This window comes from Pyrus communis, chromosome 3 (assembly GCF_963583255.1).
Source record: "Pyrus communis chromosome 3, drPyrComm1.1, whole genome shotgun sequence".
Taxonomy (NCBI): domain Eukaryota; kingdom Viridiplantae; phylum Streptophyta; class Magnoliopsida; order Rosales; family Rosaceae; genus Pyrus; species Pyrus communis.
Window position 1 is genome coordinate 14,930,484 of NC_084805.1, and position 20,782 is coordinate 14,951,265.

Sequence of the window (20,782 nt, forward strand, 5' to 3'; positions counted from 1 at the left end):
ATTGATGCATCTTCTTAGTCAGGATCATATTGTTTGTTTAAATAAATAAAAAAATATTCATGATACTTTTATTTTTATTTTTTATAAATAAATGTCAGGACGGGTCTAGGACCATTTTGGTACCTTATGGCTATGCCCCTGGATATATTCTTTAGTGTCTGGTAACATATTACAAATTTACAATATTTAAATGTGTTTAATACAATTGTCTAAATAATATAACATTTAATTACGATCTATTTGTCATAAGCGCGATTTATTAGTCAAACTTTTATATTTAAAAGATGCATCATGTTGCCACTTAGTACTATGATCTAGTAGTATTCTTCTTGACTTGCAATTAAGAGGTTTTAGATTCGATTCTCACCAAAGACAAATTTGAACCATATTATTATGGCTCGCCTATTGTGAGGCTTAGCCAACTCCTACTTCCCCACTCTTTTTTTATATTTGTTTGAACGTACGATATTATATATACTAAAGAGGGACAAGAGTGGGTTAAGCATCATAATGGGTTAGCAATAATGTGGTTCTAATTTACCTTTGGTGAGAATTGAACCTAAGAGCTCTCAGTTACTAGTGAAGAGGTATACCACTAGACAGTAGCACTAAGTGGCACTCCCCCACCCCATTAGTGTAAGTAATGTCGCTTGTTAGGGAAAAAAAAAAGATGCATCATAAGTGCATCTATTATTTATAACCATTTCTATATTATTTATTTTTTTTTTTTTTTGACAAGAAACGATAGAGTGATATTCATTGATCTTCACAAACAATTATAGTGGTTGCCAATTGGTTATAATAGCTCCAATGACCAAGAAATTGATCTGGAGTAAATTTACACAATGAAACAAACAACAGTAAACTCCTGTACAGATACCACAAGCATTGGCTGATTCGTGAGTGCTTCTCTATACAAAACTTTGGCTCACATGCTGCATTTCTTGTGGAAGTACATTTATTATAAACATATTAAAATTTTATTAAAAATGAAAAGTTTTCAGAAATGGCACTTGAAAGTGATTTTGAAAAAGCATCTAACAAATTATTATTTTGAAATCGCTTCCACTAACTAGAAGTAATTCTAGAATTTTCTCACTTTTAGTTCATAAGCAATCACAAATAAGCCACATGTATTTTTTGATACAATGATGTAAGTACATTAGAGAGAGAGTTTTGAGCTAAATCAAAGAATGTGTCAGCTATAATAAATTGGTATGGAACTCATCATACACTAGAAGTAAACCTAACCTTATGTTTGAATGAGAAAATATATTAAGGAAAATCAAAATCATGAAATTTAAATGTAAAATTTAATTTCCTAAAAATTATGAAGTTTCTTTTTTGGCTATTATGAAATCATAATACATTTCAGTTATATATGTCAATCTATGAATGGAAAATAATAAACTCTCTTTTGTGAAAATTATAAATGACAATTATTTACATAAAATTTCAAACTGGGAATTGTTCTTTCTAAATTCCAAGTTATAAATTTGCGCACAAAAATTATAAATTTCCAAAATTATAAATTCAAGAAAAAGAATGGATCATCTCAATTTAAAATTTCTAACTTTTATTCAAATTCTAAGTTTATATCTTTTTTCCAAACGCGAAATCTAACTTATAAAATAAAAATGAATAACATTTGAGCAAAAAGAACATAAAAATGATTAACACGACGAGTAACAACTAAAGTTACTACACACGTTTTCCCTGTAAAAGAAAAACCCTTTTAATCCCAACCATGCCTTAAAAATGCTGGGTTCCTACCAATTTGTAGAGAGTTTGAAATTTTGCTTCTTTAAATTATTGTAATAATTTACGTTATCTCCCAATAATAGTAAATTTTTAGTAAAAAAAAAGAAAAAAAAAGAAAAAGGAGAAACAAGGCAAACACTTTCTTCTTACAATAATCGAATCGAAGCCGGTTGCAAAAGCGGTGATCGGATCCGAAGTTGATGCGGGCAAGCCAAGTATCCGAGTTATCGACCTCCATACTTCATTTCAATTAGGGCTTTTGCTTGTCGAGAGAGACTCAGAGGGAAAGGGGAATCGGATTCGGATTCGGTGTTTTAGGGTTAGGGCTTGCAGTGATTATATTGTAATCTCCGCCGCCGAGTCCGAAAGGAGAAACCCCAGAAGGTATTGATTCACTTCTCGTTCCTTGCCATTTCCACAATCAAATTCTGATTCTTTATTCTCTAACTGCTATCTTATGCCACAATTCAGCTAATTAAGGTGATTAGTGTGTATTTTTATGCATAATTAGTGCTTTGTTTTGACGATTTCGGTGTAGGGGCAAACATTTATTCGGTAATCCAATGCATTTCGTGTAATTTCAAGTTGATTAAGGTAGTTCTCCAATGGCTAAGAAATCTGTAGCTCAACGAAGGCTAACGAAACTCGATGTCTATCTTTACATACCCAACATTATTGGTGAGTTTTTCACTTCCTAAACAGAGATGTTACTATGAAACTACATTGTCAAGTTAGCTAGAAATGGGTTTTTGTTTTGATAAATGATTTTGCGATTACTGGGAATGCAGGGTACATAAGGGTTCTTATGAACTGTTTTGCCTTTGCCCAATGCTTCTCCAACAAGAAGCTTTTCTCTGTTCTCTATTTCGTCAGGTGAGGATTCGTGCTTTTGAAGAATTCATTCATCTCGTGTTTGGATTTGTGGATTTGGAAGAAGTGATCTGCAAACAGAGTTTAAAATAAATTGTCGAAGAATTCATTTAATAGTGTGTTTTCTTCTCTAAATATTTGATGCAAACGAGTTTAAACTAAATCATTGACTGGAAACTCTCAATTCAAAGCCACAATTCAAATGCAACCTTAGTTTCTGAGCCGTATTTTGTTCATCTTGTCTTGTTTGCTATAATGTATGATTAAGTTTGCTATTCCAGCTTTGTCTGCGATGGGGTAGATGGTTGGTGTGCTCGCAAATTCAACCAAGGTATGAGATTCTGTGTATCTTGTGATATGTCTTTTATTGAGGAGTATGTCGTTTGTGCATATACACGCTTGTACATACAAAATGTTGTACTTTGATACAGATACTGAGCATAGGGTTTATCTTACAAAATGATTATGAATAACAGATTTCGCTCAATACAAATCGATCAGGATTATATTGCGGCTCATACTTCTCACTGTACATAGTTTATCTGACTTGGATTATGTTCCAGCTATGCTGTTATTTAGAGCCAGATAATACTGATATCAAAACATCATGAATAATTTGTCTGTGGCCTCATATTAGAGGTTGCTGTATAGTATTTGTAGAAGCCTTTTTATTCTAGTAATAATTACATTACTGAAGTGCTGTCTTTGTTTTCTTTTTGTTCCCTGATTGACAGCAAGGAAGAGTTCTTTTGCATGAAAATTTTGCTCCAATTATCTTACTACCTCTTATGAACCGAAATTGGTAATTGATCATTATATTACTCATTTGATTCATCTTTCCTTCCTGGTTCAGTTTCTACCTTTGGAGCTGTTTTGGACATGGTAACAGACAGGTGATCTTTGATCTCTCTTCTTTCTCTTTTAAACTTAAAAAACTTAAAAACTTGATTGAAATAAACTAAGCAGTGTACAACCAGAGTAGTCACTGAAAATACATCACAGTGGATCTGCAGTACATTCAGATTAGCAAGTATCAACGTTCCATCAGCCAACAGAAAACCCTCAAACTCTAACAACTGAATTAACCGCAGCATCCTCCGGTCCACATTAAGATAAAATAATGAACCTCTAAAGAAGCCCAGAGCATTGCCCAAAATTTGACTATCCCATTCATTAAATACTTCTTGGACACAGGCACACACAAACACATGGATGTGCACAAGAAGCATATGCTAGTTTCAGGTTTTCCTCAAATGATCTAGTATTGACCATCACCATATTGACTACTATGTCTTGTCTCTCAGGATAAGCACTGCGTGTCTCTTGGTGGTACTTTCACAAGTTTACCGGTAAGATATTTTATTAATAGGCCACATGTTATTAAATAGATCTGCATGCTTATCTTAGCTTATGGTGGGCTTTCAATGCAGGCCTGGCTTGGTTTTCCTCTCATTACTTGCCTTAGATATTGGTAGCCACTGGCTGCAGATGTACAGGTTATTTTCTTTTCTTTTTATTAAGTTTGTCTTCAGGGTGCATAGTATTTCGTTATTTGATTTTTGACAAAATTTCACTTGTTAACAGTTTATTACATTTTTTTTTTTCCAGTACTTTTCTGTTAGGCAAGGCTAGTCACAAAGATGTGAAAGACAGCACTAATTGGCTTTTTAAAGCATACTATGGAAATCGGATGTTTATGGCTTACTGTTGTGTGGCATGTGAGGTAATTGTAACTTTTTTCTGTGTATAGGGCTGTAGAAATTTCTTAATGTAGCCTGCTAGTCTTCTTAATTTGATTGTTACTGTGCAGGTCCTTTATATAATTCTATTTCTTCTTGCAAAGAACGAAACTGAGAACTTGATTGATGTAAGTGTCGTAGTTTTTAAGGAATTAAACAGGATGTTTCCGAGATACTTTGGTTTCTAAAATTTTCCTCTTTCAGGTTTTAACGGGGCTTGCAAAGCATATTACACCACTTTCTGTTCTAGTTGGTTTGAGTTTATTTGGATGGGCAGTCAAACAAGCAGTGAATCTTATACAGGTAATGAATACCACTTCTATAGTGTTAGGCATTATAACTTACTGAAATTTGCCAACTATTGCACAACTTATTGGAAACGCATGACAGGCAATCAGAAATGTCATGAAATCCCCCGCTCTTGGGGGATGTCCTCAGCAACGACAGACACATACTAGGGTGTATGTGGTTTCCGTACATCCTACACTTTCATCACACAATTCTTGAATACAAAACTTAATCTGTATTAGTTGTAAGTGAATTTGGTTAGGGACTTGGATGAGAGCGGAAGGTCGTAATTGATAATTTTAGAGCTCTAATGTCACATACCACTATTATTAAAAAGCCTACGGGCTTTAGTCACTCGTAGTTGAGTTTTCATGGAGTGTCTTCTAAATAGTCTTTTTAAAGTTATCATGTATCTAGGTAATCAGCGTTTTCAAGATCCAGTTTTCTTGGAAGATATTCTTCCTATTTTTAAAATATATTTCATGATTTCAGTTGAAGACAGCAGCAGATGTGTGTGTGCTTCATGATATCAACAAAAAGCAAAGCCCCTAATGCACATCAACTTCTATGACCGGAGGCGCATTCCACATTCGGCTTCCTGCTCAGTTCACATCGAAATATGTTGCTGCAGCGGATGAGAATGCCTTGTAATTTCTTTTCTTTTGCTGATTTGTACTTTTTTTCCCGAAGTTAACTACACAAAAATTAGACAAATTTGACGTCTTTTCTTAACATTAAAAGAAAAAAAGTTAAAAAGGGCATTTTCCTATCTTGTCAAGATTTCCGCCCTATTTCCTATTTCGTATGTTTCATGTTCTAATTAGTCTGTTGTACGATGTGAATCCACTCTGCAAACTACTTTGTAATTGCAATGATGATGATGAAAAGATTTGAATTTTGATACGCATTGCCAGCACTCTGCACTCATCTGACTTACGTTTCGAAAGAAACTGTATTAGACATGACTATCATCATAAGCAGTTGTAGGGGTGGGCATGATTCGGTTTGACTCGGTTCAACCCCAAAATTATCAACCGAACCAGAGCCATCTGAATGTTCGGCTTTGACAAAAATGGCGAGGATCAGTTTTCTCATCTTCATCGCCCATTGGATGCAGAGTGAGTTATATGGCAATGCATTGGCTGACGCGTCAGCAACAAATGGGCCCATCCTTCTTCCACATAAGCAAAATTGATGCTTACTTAAACCGAGTTGACAGAATACAGGCAATGAAGGATGAAAATCGAGTTACAGGAGCGTAGCAAAAACTAACGAACAAAAATGAAACAATTTGAGATACGGAGCGAAAGTAAGACTAAAAATCCAGTTCCAAGGAGCATACCAAGAGCTTACGAACGAAAACCAGATGCAGATTTTATAATCCCGTAATCGATAACTGACATGAACAACTGGTGCAACGAAATAGAACAATTTGTCTAGACAAAGGTTAACGATTTAACTTAAAGCAAACGAAAATCTTTATACCAATCTGACTTCTACCATAGAAGAATTACATTTGTAGAAGGCCTGCCCTCTATTAAAACTGGAAAAAGCTTTCAAAACGAAATACGACGGTACTCTCGCTGAGAAAAGGTGCTGCGCCAGACGAACTTTTGCTCTAAACAAATCGAATAATCCTTGTAAGATCTTTATCTAACACCCGCGGAGACGCCTGCAAAACGTTGTCTTTACCGGGTCAAAAAATCTAATACAGGCTATACCCGAAGAACTGGCTGATGATGATGGCGAACCCAAGAGCAATTGCAATCAGGGAAGAAGCCCATGTCAGTTTCTCTGTAATCCTGGGCACTCGATCCTTTAATGCCTGACTACATGAACCTATAAAGACAGTATAGCTTCCCATTGCAACTACGGTCCCAACTAAAAACATAACCAGGAATGCAGCGCCAGCAACTCGAGATGGCAAAGCGAGGGCTGGCAAGACCATCATCAATGCATCTGGCTGCAGCCCGTGGACAATTCCTGTGGCAAAAGTAGCAAAACCAATCTTCTTCTTCCCAACTGTGGGGTTATCTAGAGACTCGTATACGCTAACATCACACTCGCCATTCTCCAAGGCAACACAAGGAGTTGGGACTTCTGAAGCTTCCTTAATACCCATACCACCAATGACTAGTAGGGTAAGGCCCACAACTCTCGTGCCCCAAGTTCGGATAATCTCAATATGAAGCCGATCCTTTAGTAGTAAAAATATTAAGCCAAAGATAACCTGACCAGCATCATGGCCACATCCCCAGAGGGCTCCTACTAAAGCACTTTCAATGCGGGTACGTCCAATTGAGAGTGGAGCCAAAGCAGCTAGGTGGTCTGGCCCCGATAATGTGTGTAAGCAACCGGCAAAGAAACCAGTCCATGCACTACTAAGCAACTCTGTCTGGATCAGTCTTCCCCCAATAGCAACAGCTGGGCTACCAGTGTTGGTTGCAGTTTCAAAGGATGCAAAAGCGGCTGGTGCAAAAGCTGGTTGTATTAAGATCAAAACAAGAGCAGAAAGCGCAACGAATGCTCTGGTGGGGATGGCCTGAAGATGTTAGGAGTATTAAAAGTAAGTCATCTGGTCAAAATAAATGGATTAATAGTCTCATGTTGAGGGTGATAAGGTAGCTGGGGAGTTGCATACCCCCTACACTTTCTGAAGTAAATATCAGTAAAATTAATTCTGTTACGTTGAAAGTAGTAACAGCAGATAGTAATTGTAAACCAAACAGAAAAATGTCATCTCCCATGTGATGTCCCTACTCCAATCTATGTTTCATATCATACAGACTCCATACTAAAATCCAACACGTACACGAACAGTTCAATTGCTGGCAGCTTCGACAGTATCTCTTCTAAGCTATTGTGTGTGTGTAAAGATTCATCCAATTTCAAGATATTTGCTTACAAATAGCAATTATTTTTTAAACTATTGAATAAATGTATGAAATCTGAAAAATGGTAGAAAATCTGAAACATGAACACACTGCACTCAAATTTTCTCACTTTACCCTAATCAACCATTTGAAAACATAAAAATCTTAATGCACCCTTGCAGTCTTACTACAAGGGATAGAATACTTCAGAATACGAAAGTAATGACATTTGCAAAAGAATCGGCAAATTACATCCACCCCTGAAATAACTATTGAACTAGGTTCACATTACCTTAAAGAAAGCTTCTGACACCAGCAGCAAAACACCTAGACCGCACTAGACTGAATATTGCTAATATAATGTGTGTAAGTTTTGATTCCACTGAAGCATCAAACGAAGCTACCTATACCAATTGAATCGCCTGCATCTATGGGTTTCCTTAAATTTGTTCCTTTCTTCTGAGGCCCTTGCTGTTTGTAATTAGTGAGACAAGTTTCAGCCTTAGGTCTCCAGTACCATGCTGACTAAAGCTATGCTCAGTTTTCGGAAAGCACAGAGATTTAGCTTTATGTTGGAATAACTGGATGTTTGTAGCCATCTAAAGGCACATCAGAGGAATTATCTACACAAGTGACTTGGGTACCATTTCATTTTCCAACTGCCTCGAAAATGAAAGGTATTGATAGGACCACACTTGAGGGCATTCTCCTTGAAGACCATAAAATTAAATTAATCAGTAATCTAAACCTTCGCAATTAGAATCACCGAAGGCAACTGATTCAGTCATAAATTTTTTGAAAGAGATATAGTATAACAAATGAAGCAACTGTTTCAGTCATCCACCTCATATAATTAGCCTCAAAACTCTAAATTTTGAAGATAATCGCATTTCTAGAGGGCAACCATAAATTGCATTGGATCACAAAACGACTGGGTAGAAAACAATCAAATATTTCATCAGCCATCGAAACAATTGTTCAGATTTTCAAAGTCACCGTGGCAATTGCAGCACAGGAAAGACACTTATTAACATGATTAAAGCAGCAACAACAAAACATAAACCCCACAGAATTAGACAAAAAATCAAAATTATCATCTTTTGATCAATTTCTTTCATTTGAAACAAGAGATTAAAGTACCTTGCGCTGCTTAGGAACCCCGGTTGCGATCTGATTGAGAATCTGAGATTTTGGCTCCGACCCATTTGGCGATCCGGCCTGGTTCGACGATAGAGACGGAAGAATGTTGCACGGCGCTGATGAAGAATGAGAACCAGAAGAAAATGGAGATGGGTTTTGATGTTTGCAGGAAACCAAGCCGACCCGTCTGAAATTGGGCAGCTGTGAAGCGGGAAAACCGAGTTTGGCCGAGTCAATAAGGGCGGGTCGATTGAGGAGAGGAGAGGGTTTGAGATAGAGTTTCAAAGGGGTTGGGGGTGAAGAGGATAGAAGCCTTTCCATGGCTTCTCTCTCCCTCTCTCTCTCTCGCTTTCTCTCTGCCTCTTTCTATTTTCTGTGTAGGGATTTAGATTTTGGAGGCAAAAAATTTGTAGAGAGAGAGAGGGGGGTTGTGGTGAAGAAGTAGAAGTGAAGATAAGCTCCGGCTGGGTACCCAGAAGTTTCAACTTAACTGAAAATAATATTTTTAATTCTGTACGAAAAATAAATAATAAATAATGAATATTTTTAGTCAATTAGCACACCTTTTCCTTCACAAAAATGCTACTATTATCACTTTTTTGTATCATTTTTCTAATAGTAGTGAAACCCACATGAGTTGGTGTGCCCTATCTTTATTAAACAGATAATATAAATGATGATAATACAAATAAATTCTAAGTGTAGCATTACTCTTTTTTTCACACCGATGACCATAATTATTTGGTATTTTTAGCAGATTTTTGGGTCAATTCAGTTACAAAATCCACTTCCTGCAATCTTCTTTACATAAATGAGCATTTAAATTCGGAGGAGAATTCTCTACCCTCCTATTCTCAACTCCTCCTCTTACACGTTGCTTTTTGTCTTATTATCTCTATAAAAAAATCAATATAAGATATTGACATGACTTAACCGTGACCGTTCAAATGAAAAGGCATGGAAGGGTAGAGAAATTAGAAAGGTAGAGAATTCTTCCTTTAAATTCTCCGCTATCTTCTTTACGTACTTGTACGTTTTATCTAAGCATTCATCAATAAATGAACGTTTAAATTCTCCGCAATCTTATTTATACATTCTATTTAATCATTAATCAACAAATGAACGCTTTGAACAAAAAAAAAAAAAAAAAAAAAAAAAAAAAAAAAAAAAAACAAAAAAAAGCCAAATGAGCGCCTAAATTCTAAATTAGGACCGAATGATGAATTCAAAAAAAATGGATTTTTAACAAAAAGCTTCGGTATTGTTCATTTTAATGAAAAAACTACATTTTTATACTAAAAAGTCAATCCTAATACTATTCACTTTACCCTTTATTTTGTTCTTATCATTAAAACTCAAAGGTTTCAAACCCTTTAAATTAGTTTTTCTTAAAAAATATAAAAAAAAGGTTGATAAGGAGGTTGAATTTCCAAAATGTGGTGACCTGATTCTCTTAAACCGATAAAATAGTTGCCCAACCACATCAACATTATGTTTATTCATTTATTAAAAAAAATGAAGATAAAATGACAAAGTTTAAAAAGTAATTTAGAGAAGTGGAACTCTATCCATCTAGTAATACAAATGTTTTCTATCTCATCTGCGTGTAAATGATATCGTCTATTAAAAAAAAGTTTAAATGTTTTTTTTATGATTAGATTAATATAGTGTAGACTAATAAAAGGAAGAAATTTTAGTGTGTAATTACAATTTTTAGTCGTATTAGAGGAAATTGAATATAGTATTCTACATTTACAACATTTTTCATGCCACATTTGTACTACCTTTCTAATGAAGTTAGAGTCCAACGGCACATGTGAGTTTCGTCTCTATTAAAAAAGTGGTACAAGTGTAGTAAGAAAAATGTGATAAGAATATCATTTTTGAATTTAATATGAACTTAGTGTTTAGGTTTGAATTCGGATTTTAACAAGCTCTTTTTTTTTTTTTTTTGACAAATGATAATATTTACACTAAGAGATGAATGAGAGAGTAGTTTAAACTTCACAATTGGCTAGCAATTATGTGGTTCAAATTTGTCTTTGGAGAGAAAAAAACTTAAAACCTCTCATGCACAAGTAAAAAAGAATGTCACTAGACCGTAGTACTAAGACTTCTATAGACGTTAAGAAGGTATCATTAAATAAGAGCTAATCGATATCTATCATATTTAATTCAAGAATGGAAAGCAAGCGTATGTATGAACCAATATTGGATGGATGGTCTAAGAAGCAGACTATATAATAAAAACAAAATGTGATTAAGTTGTTATGGTTTGGTAATCTAAGTCTTCATGGAATAAAATTGTAAGACAAATCTTATGGCCACATTTTGTCCACAACACCCCTTTCAACGAATAGAAATGATAGTATCCGTCACGATACCTTATTTCTTCCCTACCCTTTCCGCTTTCCACTTTGATAGTTGACACCGTCAAAAACTCATCGTGCTGTCCATTGCCCATATTTAGTAGCCTTCCCACTCTCTCCACCTTCATTCCGATACACACGCTCTTCTACCACACAATTTATGGCCTATCTAATAGAAACGCTTTTATCGTAAATGACCTTTAAGATTGACTGAATCAATCATATTATTAATCTTTTTAAAAAACCAAAGAAAACATTGATCAAATAAAAGTGAGAGACAAGATGATAAGTTGATTAATCTCATAAACCATTTCAATAAAAATCCTTTTGTTTGTTATTATTATTAGAATAAATTAAAAATCTATGAGTAAGAAACAAGTTTAGAAAATTTTAAGCACTAATGTAAAACATTCATTATTCAACATGTGACATATATTAAGTTTCATATGAGCATGAGTATAGTTTTCACATGACATTTTGATAATTTAACTTTGATACGATGTTAAAATGTAAGTATTCAAGTATAAATCATTAGTGCCACTTAGTACTACGGTCTAAAGGTGTTCATCTTTATTTGTAAGTGAGAGGTCTTATGTTCGATTATTGCCAAAAGCGAATTTGAACTACATATTATGGCTGACTCATTATGAAGCTTAACCCACTTTCTCATCCCTTAACGTAGATAATATCATTTGTTAAAAAAATATAAATCACTAGTGGGTAGGTATATATGTTGGTCCAAGTTTGGTGGTGGATATGGTGAAGTTTGGACTTTTTTTCTAGATGTTGTTGAGAGTATTAAATGCTCAAAGGATAAGTTAGCACTAAGAGCTTCAAATTACAAATGGATGAAGTCGTTCAAAAGCACGTTTGGTACTCACTCCTACACATTCAAGCCTCATGCTTGCTTCTGCACACCACACGCACTTACAAAAACCAATTTGGGCCACTAAAAGCAAAGAATTTGGGGTCAACAACAATGTGAGTGTGGCTTCCTACTCACCTTGTGTTTATATTTGCTTCATAAGGCCAGACACCAAGTGAGACAATTTGGGAGGATATTTGAGAATATCCATCTGTTTTGTTTTTTTTGCGGAGATTTGATTGCCAAAGTTTTGGAACCTTTGGTTCAACCCAACCCAACCCAAGTGTGGTTATGTTTGAGATTTGGGCCCAAGGTCTAAGTTCAACAAACTCAAGTTTGGAGACTACATTGAGTGGGCTTGATTTAGAGAGAAAGGTTAACCACATGCATTATATTTGAGATTTGAGTCATACTTGAGATGTTTGAGATTTCCATCAAGGCCCATTAGAGGTTGCATTGGTCCTAAGATCCACTTTCATGATAAATTCATTCCAGACAATGAACAAAATGTTTGTTACGCTTTGTATATTCACTTTGATCTGTATCTGTTTTAATTCTGCTCTTCATTTAAGTGGGTCTTTTGCCGTCTAATTGCTCCTATGCTTTTTTAAATTCAATCGTACACCGCGAACGATCAACGGAGTTCTATCATCCAAAAACACCATCCATGAAAGGCCGATGCAGGTGTGGAATTCGTCAATATGCATTAGCAACCCTTAGGCATTCACTATTTCCTCCATTCAAAATAAGTAGGCATATCGTGGGATATCGAAATTATGCATAATCATCATTTAGAAGCTCAAGCCTCGAACTATCCTCTCATAATATCATCAAAACAATTAACTTCGACGTCAAAGCCCATTCGATGAATGTATTAGGACACTCTTTTTTTTTTTTTTTTTTTTTTTTTTTTTTTTTTGGCACAATCTTATTTATTTGTGTTCTCGAATAATTCGTTAAATTCAATCTAAATAAGTGTATATCCAAGGGAAAATTGGTGTGCCCCAAATCACCTATACAAAACAAACAAATGGCAAGAGGGTTGTGTCACCATTATCTTATTCACAACGAGAGGTCCAACCCCTCTGCCCTCTCCATCTCACCTCCACCTCTCAATAGAAAAAAACACACTCTATCTCATCCTATGCAGAAAAAATTCACAATAATCCACCAAGCCACCATCTAAAACTGCATCCCTTAATCGATAGGGTCCACTACATCACAAAGTCAACAGTCAGCGTCCTTAAGCAACCCTACTGGTGAAGACACACACCTTATTGTGCACCACACCACACCATACCATTTCACCACAGTTGGAACCACAAATTTTTAAAGAGCTCTCTGCGCTTCCACAGTCAGCAGCATACCCTTGGAGCTGCTGACAAAGATTTTCAATGGCAAAACTAGTTTCAATTGAAGTCTGGAATCCCAATGGGAAATACAGAGTTGTCAGCACAAAACCCATGCCAGGAACTCGCTGGATCAATCTCTTAATCGAGCAAGATTGCAGAGTTGAAGTAATATTCATGTTTTTTTCTTTCTCAGTTTTTTTTAATAAATTTTGTTTTTGGATTTTGGACCTTTTTTCTGTGAGTTTGATGAGAAAATGTTCATTTTTTGTGTGTTTAGATATGCACCCAAAAGAAAACAATTCTGTCTGTTGAGGATATCATTGCTTTGATTGGAGATAAGTGTGATGGAGTTATTGGACAGGTAAAATCTTAAACTATTCTTTCTTTTTCGCGGGAAACACTTCAAGAATCAAACTACATAAAAAACGCATCACGTAGCAATATATAATGCATGGGGAAATAATAGTCACATGCAATAACAGTTGAGTCGAGGGTTTCCTTCTTCCATATTGTGTTTTTAACCACGGAAGAGAGTTTCGAGGGACTTATTTTTGAATTTCCCTTTTTTTATTCTAAGTGGTAGAGTTGGGGTTGAGATTTTTGATTTTCAGTTGACAGAGGATTGGGGAGAGACTTTGTTCTCAGCACTGAGCAGAGCAGGAGGCAAAGCTTTCAGTAACATGGCTGTTGGCTATAACAATGTTGATGTTAATGCTGCTAACAAGTATGGAGTTGCTGTTGGGAACACACCTGTAAGTTTTTCACCCTCTCTATATTTTTCGGCTTTTTTTCGCATATAAGTCTTTGATGCTGTTAAAATTAGAGAAAAACATTTCAAGCACAATGCTTCAGAAAAAAAACACCATGTTGCTAAGAATCAATTAAAACATGACGAGTAAATTGAAACGAACATGCTTGTCGATATGGTCACCAGGGATGCTTTTATGGTTTTCTTTTCGGTTGGGAAAATAGGGGCATTGATTTGGTTTTCTTTTCTGTTAGGGAGTACTTACAGAAACCACAGCAGAGCTAGCAGCTTCACTTTCTTTATCGGCTGCTAGAAGAATTGTTGAAGCGGATGAGTTTATGAGGGCCGGCTTATATGATGGATGGCTTCCTAATCTGTATAACTACCATGTTTACCATTACTTCAATTCATCCCTTGACCTCTCATGTTACATAAATGACAACATAATTTGTTTCTTTTACTATGACAGGTTTGTGGGAAACTTGCTCAAGGGGCAAACTGTCGGTGTGATTGGAGCTGGCCGTATAGGTTCTGCATATGCCAGAATGATGGTACTTCTCCTGGTCCAATATGTTACCAATATGTTGAATCTTAGGTTTGGTTCATCTGATCATGGTTACACATTAACGGCTTAGTCTAGTGATTGGCGTGCATGAACTTGTTTTATGCACCTCGAATTGGGAATTTTCAAAAGTAATAGACTTATTTTACAGAAATTTTAGTCAAAATTGGGGATGACATAACTTGTTTTTTCACTTTCCTTTATTCTGCTAATTGTTGCTGATGATCATATTAAGTGATTCATTACACTCAATGAGATCCCACTGATGCGACTGAAATTATTGTTAATTTCTAACAGGTTGAAGGTTTCAAGATGAACCTAATTTACTATGATCTGTACCAGGCTACCCGGCTAGAAAAGTTTGTTACAGGCATGTCTAGTTGGTTTATTGCATAATATCTTCTTGCCCCACACTTTGCTGATACCTGTATGTTTCATGTTCCAGCTTACGGTCAGTTCCTAAAAGCCAACGGTGAACAGCCCGTGACTTGGAAAAGAGCATCAAGCATGGAGGAGGTGCTCCGAGAAGCAGATGTGGTATGGCTCTCACTCGCCTTACCTCTTTTTTCCGTTTTACTTGTACCATTTGTAATGTGTGGTTTCCAATTCTTATTCTAGATAAGCCTTCACCCAATTCTGGATAAGACCACTTATCATCTAGTCAACAAAGACAGTCTGGCAATTATGAAGAAGGTGAACTTCGAAACAACATCTTGTATATTTGTATGAATGAATGTGAGAGATACACACATGTATTTGAAATTTATATATTTACTTGAATAATAAGCCATAAATATCTGCAGGAAGCAGTCCTTGTAAACTGTAGCAGAGGGCCTGTGATTGATGAAGTGGCTCTTGTAGAACATTTGAAACAGAACCCTATGTTTCGAGTTGGCCTGGATGTCTTTGAGGTAAAAAACGGCACCTAATTCCTTGTTGTATACAACCATTTTCGGACACTACCTCTGATATTTGAGTGGTTTGTGAATGGTGTTGTCAGGATGAGCCTTACATGAAACCTGGGCTTGCCGACTTGAAGAATGCTGTTGTGGTACCTCACATTGCTTCCGCTTCCAAGGTAACTACCGTCCATATCATTTAAGTCTGAACACATTAGGGAAGTAGCTTTCTGATTTTAAGAACATAAAGATTTGTTGCCTTATCAAACGAGTACTTAGAATTACTCAGATCAGAGAGTAACCATGTCCCTTAACGGTTTTTGTAGTGGACTCGTGAAGGAATGGCAACACTGGCTGCTCTTAATGTCCTGGTATGTCACTACTGTAACAATTTGAAAATGCAGAAAAGAAATTGTATAGAATTGCCGGATTAAAAATAGCTCACATGGTTCAAAATTGGCTTCAAAAGGGCATCCGCAGCTTTGGCACTAAAGTACTGACATCCCTTACATTGCTATGATTTTAGGGAAAAATTAAAGGATACCCTGTTTGGTCGAATCCAAACCAGGTAGAACCATTTCTCAACGAGAATGCTCCGCCACCAGCTGCCAGTCCTAGCATTGTCAACGCGAAAGCCTTAGGTAATAAACCTTCAATACTATGCCAACATCATGCAGGAAAATCATCTTTGCTGAAATTTCTGCTCCAATGCAGGTTTACCAGTTTCAAGGCTGTGAGCATCGATACAAATGGTTACATTCGGGGCCTTCCTGGTGCTAATCGAGTAAAGTTTACAGAGGGAAATCCAGGCTCTATCTTGAGAGCGCACAATGCGGAAGAGTGCTAACAGTAGTGTATATTTCAAAGATGGATGTGGAGAAACATGTATCTACTATATGTTTGTGTTATAAACTACTGGCTTCAGATTAATTCTGCAATATATGAGATGTTATTAATGAAAGTTTTCATCTGCAATTTCAAAATCCTTTCATTCTACTTGTGGAATTTTGTATTGCCATTCAAGAACAACATTCGGCTTTCTATGGACTCTCAAAAACGGCTGGAGATGAGGATCATCGTGGCTAGAATCATCCAAATCCAAGAAGCGTCATTCTGGCAGTGTCATGGTCTGGTCATACTGTGTGATAACATGTCAATCTGCCTAGTAAAATCATAATCACCTGTGCCTTGAATGTCCTCTTTTATGGAATTGTGAGGATGTAAGTTCTAATAAGAGCTATACACTTGGTTAGCACTTGTTATTCATTAGCTTGGACACTCATGATATTACTAGAAGTCTTTCTAGCTAATATGAATAAGGGAATTCATGGTGATAAGGTTAGGATCATTTAGGATTACTCAATGGGAAGATTCCTAGTTGATTACCATTGTGTATGGTATATAATCACTGATCATCTAAAGATGTTTTAGTTGTTTATGTATTGATTTCATGACAGTTCATATACCAATATACGAACTCAGTCACTTCTTGCAGCCACAAAGGTTTGTAATTATGGCTACAAAAAATCTATGTTGGCTGTGAAAGTGTCATGATCAAGAAAATTTTCATGCAACTCTTAATTTGAAGATTCTTGAGTCAGTGATATAAAGTTTGGGGGATTAAAGTTTAATATCTTTCATGTTACATGATTGTACAACCATGAACCCTAACTCCATGAACTTGAATATTGTTGAACCACTCACTGGGGTCAACTATAAGAAATGGAAACAAGACTTGGAGATAGTTTTGGGTGTTATGGATATGGACCTGGCACTAAGAACTGAGGCACCCCCATTGCCTGCCGATGGAAGCACTTCTAGCCAAAGATCGAAGTATGAAGTGGGAGAAATCCCACAGAATCTCACTGATGATAATCAAAATAACCATGACAGATGTTGTTCGTGGAGGTTTCCCGATGGCAATCAACGCCAAAAGTTTATGGAATCCATTGAAGAAAAGTACGAAGAATCCGAGAAGACTGAAACATGCAATTTAAGGAATTCACTCACTACAATCAGGTATGATGGTGAAGGGAATGTGTGTGAATATATCCTCAGAGTGATCGACATTGCTGGAAAGCTCAAGAACCTAGAGGTACCAATTCATGTCATCATGAACTCTCTGCCACATTCCTACACTTAGTTAAAGGTATCTTACAATTCTTTGCAAGCTAAATGAGATGTGAATGAATTAATCTCTATTTGTGTGGCAAAGAAGTGAGGATTAAAAAGGATAGAATGGAAAAAGGGGAGTCAGTTAACTATGTTCAAAGTCACAACAAGGGCTACATAAATTTCATGTCCAATGCTACCAAAAGGGATAGTGCCAAGGTTCCCATCTCTAAAAAGAATTTCAAACTTAACAATCTTCAATTTTCAAATGCTATTTTTGCAAAAAGATAGGCCATATGAAGAGAAACTACCCTAAATACAAGGCATGGCTTGCAAAATAGGAGGCAAAGAAAGGTAAAAATAAATTTTCAAGTGTTTTTGCTTGTTTTGAGTCAAACATGACTGATGTACCTAGCACTGCTTGTTGGCTTGACTCTAGTTCTTCTATTCATGTTACGAATTCATTGCAGGACTTCATAACAAAGAGAACACCAAATAAGGATGAAGTCAAAGTCTCAGTTGGCAATGGAAGAAGAGTTGAAGTCAAGGCAACATGGATTGCTAGGATAAAGTTAGATTTTGGTTTTATTTTAGAGCTAGAAAATGTGGTCTACATACCAACTATGAGAAGAAAACTTGTTTAAGTTTCCAAGCTAGTTTTATTTTACTTTAAATTACATTGGCTTCAACGTTTTTTTTATAAATCTTCTCTCATTGGAAGTGGTTCTTTGTGTGATGGAATGTTTAAATTTTAACTTAATAATCTTGAGAATGTTTTTTTTTTTTTTTTTTTTTTTTTTGTTGAAAAAGAAGTGTCGAATTCAAAGCATTCATCAAACCATTGGCATAAAAGGCTTGGCCACATATCAAAACCAAGAATGAAACTTTTATTCAAAAACCAAATTTTGCCTACATTGAATTTCAACGATTTTGATTTTTGCATTGGTTGTGTTAAGGGAAAGATGACAAATAAAAGAAAGAAGGGTTTGACTAGGAGCAAACAACTCTTGGAAATAATCAATACAGATATTTGTGGTCCTTTCCCTACACAAGTAACTGAAGGATACAAGTATCTTATAATCTTTATTGATGATTTTTCAAGATATTGTTACCTATACTTAATTTCTGAAAATCTAAAGCTTTAGAAGTCTGCAAAATTTACAAAAAGGAAGTAGAAAATCAACTGGAAAGAAAAATTAAGATTGTTAGGTCTAATAGAGGTGGAGAATATTATGGAAAATATGCACAGATTGGTAGACATCCTGGACCATTTGCTTTATATTTGCAAGAATATGGAATCATAGCTCAATATACCATCCCAGGCACACCCGAGGAAAATGGGGTTGCAGAGAGGAGAAATAGAACCTTAATGGACATGGTTAGAAGTATCATTTGTAGGGTGAATTTGCCTAAGACTCTGTGGGGAGAGGCAGTGAAAACTGCCAATTATTTGCTTAATAGAGTCCCTTCAAAAGCCGTTGAGTCTACACCATTTGAATTGTGTACTACTAGAAAACCTAGCCTAAACCATTTACATATTTGGGAGTGTGCGGCTGAAGCCAAGGTGTATAATCCCAATGGAAGAAAACTTGATCCTAAAACTATTAGTTGTTTTTTTGTTAGTTACATAGAGATATAAAAAAAGGTTTAGATTTTATTGCCCTAACAGTCATGATACTAGAATTGTAGAAACAGGGAAAGCTGTGTTCATGAAGAACAACTTGGAACAAGATAATGGGAATAACGGTAATGATTTTAGCCTTGAATAAGAGATTGAAGTGGAACATGCAACTGTAATGTCAACTCCAATGCCATATATTGAGATACTTGGGCATGCAAATGAAGATGTCGAAGAAGCTGCAGAAGACTTGCAACAAAGGCAAATTGATGAAGTGGAAGGCCCACAGTTGTATATGAAGTTATTAATCAAGATTTGGCAATGGTAAAACTTGAACAACATGGAGAAGAAGAAACTACAATCCAAGCTCATCCCATAAACTTGAGAAAATCAACTAGGGTAAGAAGAACTACTAACCTAACTGATTTTGTTTATATGACTGAAAGCACCGACAATGATATAGACTTGTCTGCGTTTGATGATCCCAAATCCTTTAAAGAAGCTATCTCAAGTGTTAACTCTGAAAAGTGTATATAAGCCATGCAATCTGACCTAACTTCGATGAAGAACAATGAGGTGTGGGAATTAGTATAGCAAAAAGAAGGAATGAAACCAATAGGGTGTAAGTGGGTGTTCAAGACAAAGAAAGATTCAAACGTAAATGTGGAGAGACACAAAGAATGGCTTGTAGCCAAGGGATTCACTCAAAGAGAGGGTGTCGATTACAAGGAAACATTCAGCCCTGTGTCTACCAAGGATGCATTTAGGGTGGTCATGGCGATTGTCGGTTATTTCGATTTAATTTTACACCAAATGGACGTTAAAACTGCGTTATTAAATGGAATGGTGATTTAGATGAGAATATATATAAGACAACCAAAAGGTTTTATAGAAGAAGGAAAAGAGAAACTAATCAGCAAATTGAAGAAATTTATCTACGGTCTAAAGCAGGCATCAAGATAGTAGTATCTTAAGTTTCAGAGGGTGGTGAAAGAGTATGGTTTCATTGAAAATCTCTACATGAAGACCAGTGGGAGAAATTTTATTATACTTGTTCTTTATGTGGACGACAAATCCTCCATGTTTGTTAGATGAAACTAAGTCATTCCTGCATAAGAATTTCGAAAGGAAGGACCTTGGGGAAGCAACATATGTCCTTGGAATTGAAATAAAAAGAGATAGAAGGAGAGACTACTAGGGCTGTCACAAAAAGGGTATATCGAAAAGGTTCTAAAAAGGTTCAACATGTCTTCTTGTGGAACCACAGAAATGTCAATCTCAAAGGGTGATAAACTAAGCAAGTCTTAGTGCCATAAAACTCATTTAGAGAAGAAAAACATGGAGGAAAGACCATATGCTTATCTTGTTGGAAGTTTGAACGTACCAATCATTTGGTACATACCAGTCATTTGGTACGTAAAATAGTATTTAATTTTGAACGTAGCAGTCATTCGGTACGTAAAGTAATTATCATAACAAACATGTTTATTATTGTAATTAATATTGTTTTTGTTTTTTTTTTTTTTTTTTTTTTTTTTGTAGCACACAAACCAAGTTTGCTTTCCATTCTCAAACAATCATTTAGG

The 20,782-nt window shown here is 35.8% G+C and overlaps 3 protein-coding genes across 3 annotated transcripts; 2 read left to right on the forward strand and 1 right to left on the reverse strand.

Moving 5' to 3' along the window:
• Positions 1 to 1,852: 1,852 nt before the first annotated feature.
• Positions 1,853 to 5,565, forward strand: LOC137727758 (probable CDP-diacylglycerol--inositol 3-phosphatidyltransferase 2). The gene is made up of 11 exons (XM_068466575.1): positions 1,853 to 2,145; positions 2,300 to 2,439; positions 2,550 to 2,634; positions 2,913 to 2,962; positions 3,485 to 3,524; positions 3,936 to 3,980; positions 4,062 to 4,127; positions 4,240 to 4,354; positions 4,442 to 4,498; positions 4,575 to 4,673; positions 5,151 to 5,565. The coding sequence occupies exons 2-11, from the start codon at positions 2,367 to 2,369 to the stop codon at positions 5,208 to 5,210; spliced, it is 690 nt and encodes a 229-aa protein (XP_068322676.1). The 5' UTR covers positions 1,853 to 2,145; positions 2,300 to 2,366; the 3' UTR covers positions 5,211 to 5,565.
• A 444-nt stretch (positions 5,566 to 6,009) lies between these two features.
• Positions 6,010 to 9,127, reverse strand: LOC137727757 (chloroplast protein FOR GROWTH AND FERTILITY 2-like). Its single transcript, XM_068466574.1, has 2 exons — positions 8,672 to 9,127; positions 6,010 to 7,200 (listed from the first exon to the last, which is right to left on the reverse strand). Exons 1-2 carry the CDS (start codon positions 8,990 to 8,992, stop codon positions 6,364 to 6,366), a joined length of 1,158 nt encoding a protein of 385 aa, XP_068322675.1. The 5' UTR covers positions 8,993 to 9,127; the 3' UTR covers positions 6,010 to 6,363.
• A 3,938-nt stretch (positions 9,128 to 13,065) lies between these two features.
• Positions 13,066 to 16,423, forward strand: LOC137729238 (glycerate dehydrogenase). Its single transcript, XM_068468101.1, has 13 exons — positions 13,066 to 13,422; positions 13,535 to 13,618; positions 13,869 to 14,009; positions 14,260 to 14,381; positions 14,475 to 14,556; positions 14,865 to 14,937; positions 15,013 to 15,104; positions 15,186 to 15,260; positions 15,371 to 15,478; positions 15,568 to 15,645; positions 15,793 to 15,837; positions 15,993 to 16,107; positions 16,181 to 16,423. The coding sequence occupies exons 1-13, from the start codon at positions 13,300 to 13,302 to the stop codon at positions 16,201 to 16,203; spliced, it is 1,161 nt and encodes a 386-aa protein (XP_068324202.1). The 5' UTR covers positions 13,066 to 13,299; the 3' UTR covers positions 16,204 to 16,423.
• Positions 16,424 to 20,782: the final 4,359 nt, after the last annotated feature.